The 6,435-nt window shown below is 40.9% G+C and overlaps 1 protein-coding gene across 1 annotated transcript; it reads left to right on the plus strand.

Moving 5' to 3' along the window:
- Positions 1-2,733: 2,733 nt before the first annotated feature.
- LOC102821640 (olfactory receptor 7A5-like) lies at positions 2,734-3,654 on the plus strand. Its single transcript, XM_006874298.1, has one exon. The coding sequence runs from the start codon at positions 2,734-2,736 to the stop codon at positions 3,652-3,654; it is 921 nt and encodes a 306-aa protein (XP_006874360.1).
- The last annotated feature ends 2,781 nt before the right edge of the window (positions 3,655-6,435 follow it).

Consider the following 6,435-nt stretch of genomic DNA (forward strand, 5'->3'; position numbering starts at 1 on the left):
CAGAGTTCACAGATTCTCAGACAGGAACTTCATACCAGATTCACATTGACATGGCTTCAACCACTGGGAGACCAGGATCTGTGCTGGGGTGAGTGAGAGTGGGTGTGGCCATGCTATGATCTCCAGGAGGGTGTGGGAAACAAGGCAGAATCGAACCATTCTTGTTGCCAGGCACCAGTGTATCATTGTGTTTTCAGGTCACTGTCTCCATAGAATGCTGTTTGCGAAATTTCTAGATGTCCATGCAAACACTTTTGTCTTCTCTCTCTCTAATTTTGTTCACCTTATTTTCCTAGTCAGCATTTGATTTACTTCTCTATCTTTTCCTATGAAAAAGCATTACCATCTGAAGTCCTGGTGTGTGTCTGTAGGATAAGCACTGAATTGCTAACTAAAGGTTGGCATTTTAAACCCCCCAGCTGCTCTATGGAAACCCTTTACAGGGTGTCCACTAGTCATAACTCTCCCAAGGGTAGTTAACAACAACAACAACAACAACAATGTGTTTAATTTGGTCTCTTCCATCTTTGTTGTAAGGATCACTGGTGACACTGTAGAACAAGTACTGCATTGCTAACTGCAAAGTTGCCAATTCAAACTCCCCAACTGCTCCATAGGACAAATATGAGGCTGTTTGCTCCTGGAAAGATTTCCAGTTTGGGATACCCTACACAGGGTTGCTACGATTTACATTTGACTCAGTCGCAGAGGTTTTGATGGTTTGGGATTTTTATCATAGATAAAATGTGAGGTCCTCTTACTGTGTCATCTCACCGGAAATCTCTGTTGGTTGGTTTCCTGACTGCTCCCTCCGTGAGCATAGATTGAGGACAATGAAACAGAAATCCTGGAAACTTCTGATGCTGTTTATTGGTCCAGTTGTGAGGGTTTTTTTTCATGTTGACTTGTATCCAAATTGAAGGCTCTACTCTTTGATCTTCATCAGTAGATATCCCCAGTTGTATTGTGAGTTCCTTCTAACCTGAGGAGCTCATCTTCTGACACTATATCAGACAACATTTTGTAGCCATTCATAAGAATTTCAGAGGTAGACCACTTATTCCTTCTTCTTAGTCTTTTCCTAGTCTGGAAGCTCCACTGAAATGTCTCTATCTTGGGTGACCCTGTGTTGCGGACCATGTAAGACTGGTCAGAGGTTCAAGGCCCTATGGGTCCGAGTGTAACAAATGAGGCCACTGGCAGTTAATAGAAAATTGTCTTTCATCTGGTAGCGTAGTGGTTACAAATCGGGCTGCGAACCTTAAGGTCAGCGGTTCGAAACTACCAGCCGCTCCGCGGGAGAAAGATGAGGCTTTCTACTCCCGTAAAGATTTACACCCTCGGAAACCCTGTACAGGGTCGCTATGGGTCGGACCCGACTCGACGGCACTTAACAACAACAACATATTAAATTAATACACGGAGCCTCTAACAATCCACAGATAAATGTGATATTTTCCTAAAGCCTGAGACTAAAGGTTGCAAGGTCAAGCCTTTCTCCAAAGGATTAACTAAAAATATCTTAGCTACTTCACAGTTCTTTGTTCTATAGACAAAGAACCCATCCTCCCTATTCACCTGAGCATCTGGAGTCCTCCTGAAAACCTGGCTCAGGAAGCCGAAACAGCTGGACTCCGCCCAAGCTTTTGTCATTACTCTCACCTTCCCCCACCTAAGCTCAGGGGCTATAGATATGTTAATTGGGCCTGAGAATCTAAGTTGGTGGCCTAGGATTCGAACCAGTGAAGTACAATGTAAAGTTATGTGAATGTCTGGAAAAGTACTGATGTTAGCTGTACCTTGCCTAAGTCCCTCCCAGCTTGATGTGAAGCTCCTCCCCTGAATAAAGCAGAGGCCCGGGCCTCCCCAGGTGTGCATTACTGGTTGGAAGGCATGCTGTAAAGATTGCAGTGCATTATGGGCTGGAAGGCATGCAGTAAAGATGGCAGGGCAGTGAGTTGCTGCCTGCAGAGGCCACGATACCTGTACTCCCAAGCCTGCCCACCAGTGATGTATCCACCTTGGCTTTGGGGTGCCTCATTGTCTCTCTCTTTGCCTCCTTCTGTGTATTCTTGATATATTGTTATCGCCATCAGGTATTCCCTCCTCGTGAACCGAACCCCTATGTCGAGGCGGGTCCCCGACAACCCTGCTGGTATTTGAAACACTTGTGGCATAGCTTCCAGCATCATAGCAAAATGTAAGTCACCACAGAATGAAAAATGACAGATAAGTGAGGACAAGAATTATTGGTGTAAAATAACTGGTTAAAATATTTTGTTGAATAAACTGAATAAAGTCTGTAGTAACCCACCAGAAGCTCCTTAACAGCATCAGTATTTCCTTAGCAAAATGTTTGGGATTAGAGGTAAGAAAGGATAGTTTCAGCATCAAGTAGAAGACTGAATATTTAGGATCCTATGAAATTCTCAGTTATAGAAAACTACATCTATATATATGATATGTTGTTCTTGATCTGTGCCACTAGTCTGTTCTAACTCATAGCTACCCTGTGTAGAGCTTCTAAGGAGTGTCTGGTAAGTTTGAACCATCAACCTTTCAGTTAGCACTTTAGTGCCAAACATGAAGCACCTCAGCAGGATTCCTAGATATTATACAAGAAATAAGTAAGAATGTTTAAGATATAAACAACAGCGTATCTGTGAAATTGTTAATTGTTTATGACTAAGTTTGTATTGTTCTCTTCTCTTTTCCAGCAGTTTCATCAGCTACATGAAACCCAGAAACCAAACACGTGTTTCAGAATTCATTCTTTTGGGGCTCTCAGAAGAGGCAAATCTGCAGCCCCTCCTCTTTGGACTCTTCCTGTTCATGTACCTAGTCACCTTCAGTGGGAACTTACTGATCATCCTGACGATCATCACGGCCTCTCACCTCCACACACCCATGTACTTCTTCATCTTCAGTCTGTCTTTTACAGACATTTGTTTCACCTCCACCACTGTCCCAAAGATGCTGATGAACATTCAGATGCATAACAAAGTTATTACCTATGAAGATTGCATCACCCAGATGTATTTTTTCCTGCTTTTTGCAGCATTAGACCATTTCCTTTTGACAGTGATGGCTTATGATCGATTTGTGGCCATATGTCATCCCCTACACTACACAGTCATCATGAACCCTAAGTTCTGTGGTCTCCTGCTTTTGACTTCCCTGTTATTGAGCGCTCTGGAGTCTTTATTACACAGCTTAATGGTTTTGCGACTGTCTTTTTGTTCAGAATTGGAAATCTCCCACTTTTTCTGTGAACTTAATCAGGTACTCCAACTTGCTTGTTCTGATACTTTCCTTAATGACTTAATTTTGTATTTTGTAGCTGGACTTCTGGGTGCTATTCCACTCACTGGAATCCTTTTCTCTTACTGTAAGATTGTGTCCTCCATTTTGAGAATTTCATCAGCTGATGACAAGTCTAAAGCCTTTTCCACTTGTGGGTCTCACCTCTCAGTAATTTCCTTGTTCTATGGTACATCCTTTGGAGTTTATCTTAGTTCTGCTGCTTCCCCAAACTCCAGGGCCACTGCAATAGCCTCGGTGATGTACACTGTGGTCACTCCCATGCTGAACCCCTTTATCTACAGTCTTAGAAATAAGGACATAAAACAGGGCCTAAGACAACTTTTCAACTGAGAAACATTCTCTACACAACAAAATGATTTAATAGAGGGTAGGGAGTTAATCATGAACAACGGAGCTCAAAATCAACAAGGCCTAAATAATACTTAAATCAGTTCATAACTCTGAATTTTTTCAGAATCCAATCTCCATTATTTTTAAAGCAATTGTTTCTTGTATATTTCTTTGTTTTTACTTTTTTTATGAATTGAGTGAAGATTTATAGAAAAATTCATATATTTTCCATTCAGCAATTCATATACTTTGTTCTATCTCAATGATTGTAATCACCTCCATGAGTTAACAGTTATCAGCTTCTTCCATGTAGTTTCTATTTACATTGCACCCACCTTCCCATCCCTTCTGAACTTTGTCCAATAGTGCACCTTAGATGGCGTTTCATGAGCATTAAAGATCCTGGGTACTACTCACCAAAGTTACGATTTAGAGCATTGTCTTTGTGGACTCTGCTATGCCACAGAAGATAGGGAAATGTATTGACTCATCTTTAGAGTGTCCTTTGCTGTTGCATGTGCTCAAGTTTAGATAACGGGATATATAATACAATATCATGGATGACTGTGGAGGTGGTAGGAGAAGTTATCAGTGAATGGGCCACTGGTGAGTAAATATCTCAAACTGTATTCTACAATTAAAATAATGCAAATATTATAACAAATGGAAGTTGAGGGAAGAGACTATCTCAAGGGAGAATGAATTGTGTATCATTTATAGCCATTATATTGGTATGTACAAATACCAATGTAACAAACCTAACACAGCATGGCATACTATAATAGAGTTGTTGCTGTTGTTAGTTGTCTTCAAGTCTATTCCAAATCACACCAAACCCTTATGTGAAGAACAAAACTGTTCTATAAGATTTTCAAAGCTGTGATCTTTGGGAAGCCGATCACCAGGCCATGAACATCATTGTGCATTTATCTACTAGTGTCTCTGAATTGGTTCTGACTGCCAACTTTTCAGTTAGTAGGTGGATACGCAACCATTTCCACACCCCATAGGATCTCTTGGGATACAATTTTCTACAGCTTCAGAATAATCTGATTTCATTTCCTCTGTACTCTTACCTGCAACCTCAACCCAACTTCCTTTTCTCATTCAAATTTACATCATCTTCCTTGGTGTTGCTAGATGGCATGAAAATAATCCTGTCTTAGGAACTATACACTGCCTAAACTGCCTATGTTGTTGTTGTTGTTATGTGCCGTGGAGTTGGTTCCGACCCTTAGTGACCCTGTACAGGGTTTCTGAGGCTGTAAATCTTTACGGGAGCAGAAAGCCTCTGCTTTCTCCCACGGAACAGCTGTTAGTTTCGAACTGCTGACCTTGCAGTTCGCAGCATGATTTGTAACCACTATGCTACCAAACTGCCTATATCTCTGTCTAAAATGATTTTGTCACAGTTATATGCTTGGCTACTCTTCAGACTTCATGCTCAAAGTTTCTGTTTCTGAGGTGACTATGCAAAGAAGCATTTCTTTTCTACTCTATAATGTACTTACACAATTTTACTTCTCAAATGATAATTACTATGAATTATTTACTGATTTATTTATAGTGTATTGAACCCCACCTTGAAAACACAAATAAGGAAAAGGTTTTTAGAATGAAACTTAGTGCTGATCCCAGTGCCTTTAAGAACACTTGTTAAGTGCACTTCAATTGGCTCTGTCTCATAGTGACTGTATGCACAACAGACAGAAACACAACTCAGTCCTGCACCATCCCCACAATTGTGGCTCTGCTTTATCCCATTGATTTAGTCACTGTGCCAATCCATCTTGTGAGGGACTTCCTTTTATTAGTGTACCCACTACATTACCAGCATGATGTTGTTATCCAGGGCTTGGTTCCTCCTGATAAAAGGTCCAAAGCACATTAGAAAGTGCAGGGGAGTGCCTGCTCTCCCGCGAGGGTCGTGGGACACGAGCGGATATGCGAAATCGTCGTGTGAAGAAATGAGTACAACTCGAGAGGCTTTTCAACTTGCTGTGCTGTCCGGCTATGCTCTCCAGCTTCTGCCCTTTATTCTGCTTCCTGTTCTCTCTGCTGTCTGCCCTCTGCCTTCTCTCTCCTGCTCTCTGCTTCTTCTTTCTGCCTCCACTGCCTCTACTGCCTCTGCCTTCTTCCTCTGCTTCTGCTCTCTCTCTCTGCTGCTTCTGCCTTCTGATAATTCTGCTTCTACTCCTGCTCCTTGCTTTCCTCTCTATCTGCTGTCTCCTCTCTGCTTCCTCCCTCCTGCTCTTTTCTTCTGCCGCTTCTGCCTTCCCAGCTCAGCAAGTCTTTATTTTTTTATACTTGAAACTACACAGTACATAATGAACTAACACTTTGATCTTTTCTTGAATTATTACACAGTTAATCACAACATTCTTGCACCTGGTCATTAGACAACTTTTACAAAAATATTTCTGTGATGTTCAACTGACCTTCATCTCTTTCCTCAGCATATGATAAACGGTTTCTTCTTGTGTCCACTAAAAGATTAAGTCAAACCGTACACAATTCATTGCTACTTATCAGACTATTGATTACACTTTCTTAGTAACATAAGTTTCTACTAATCATTAATGCTTGCACTACTTCATTATTCCTACTAATTATCAACTTTCTATCCTACATAATGTATTATTAATTTTATAATAAAGGTATTCATTAAATTACTTGGAAGCTATGTGGCATAAAGCTCAACTTGGCTAATTGCTACAAGAAGTGTAGATTATTAAATCAAAACTATCTTTCACTTAAGTTCATTATTTTCTGCTTGTTTAC

This window comes from Chrysochloris asiatica, unplaced genomic scaffold, assembly GCF_000296735.1.
Source record: "Chrysochloris asiatica unplaced genomic scaffold, ChrAsi1.0 scaffold00268, whole genome shotgun sequence".
NCBI classification, from domain to species: domain Eukaryota; kingdom Metazoa; phylum Chordata; class Mammalia; order Afrosoricida; family Chrysochloridae; genus Chrysochloris; species Chrysochloris asiatica.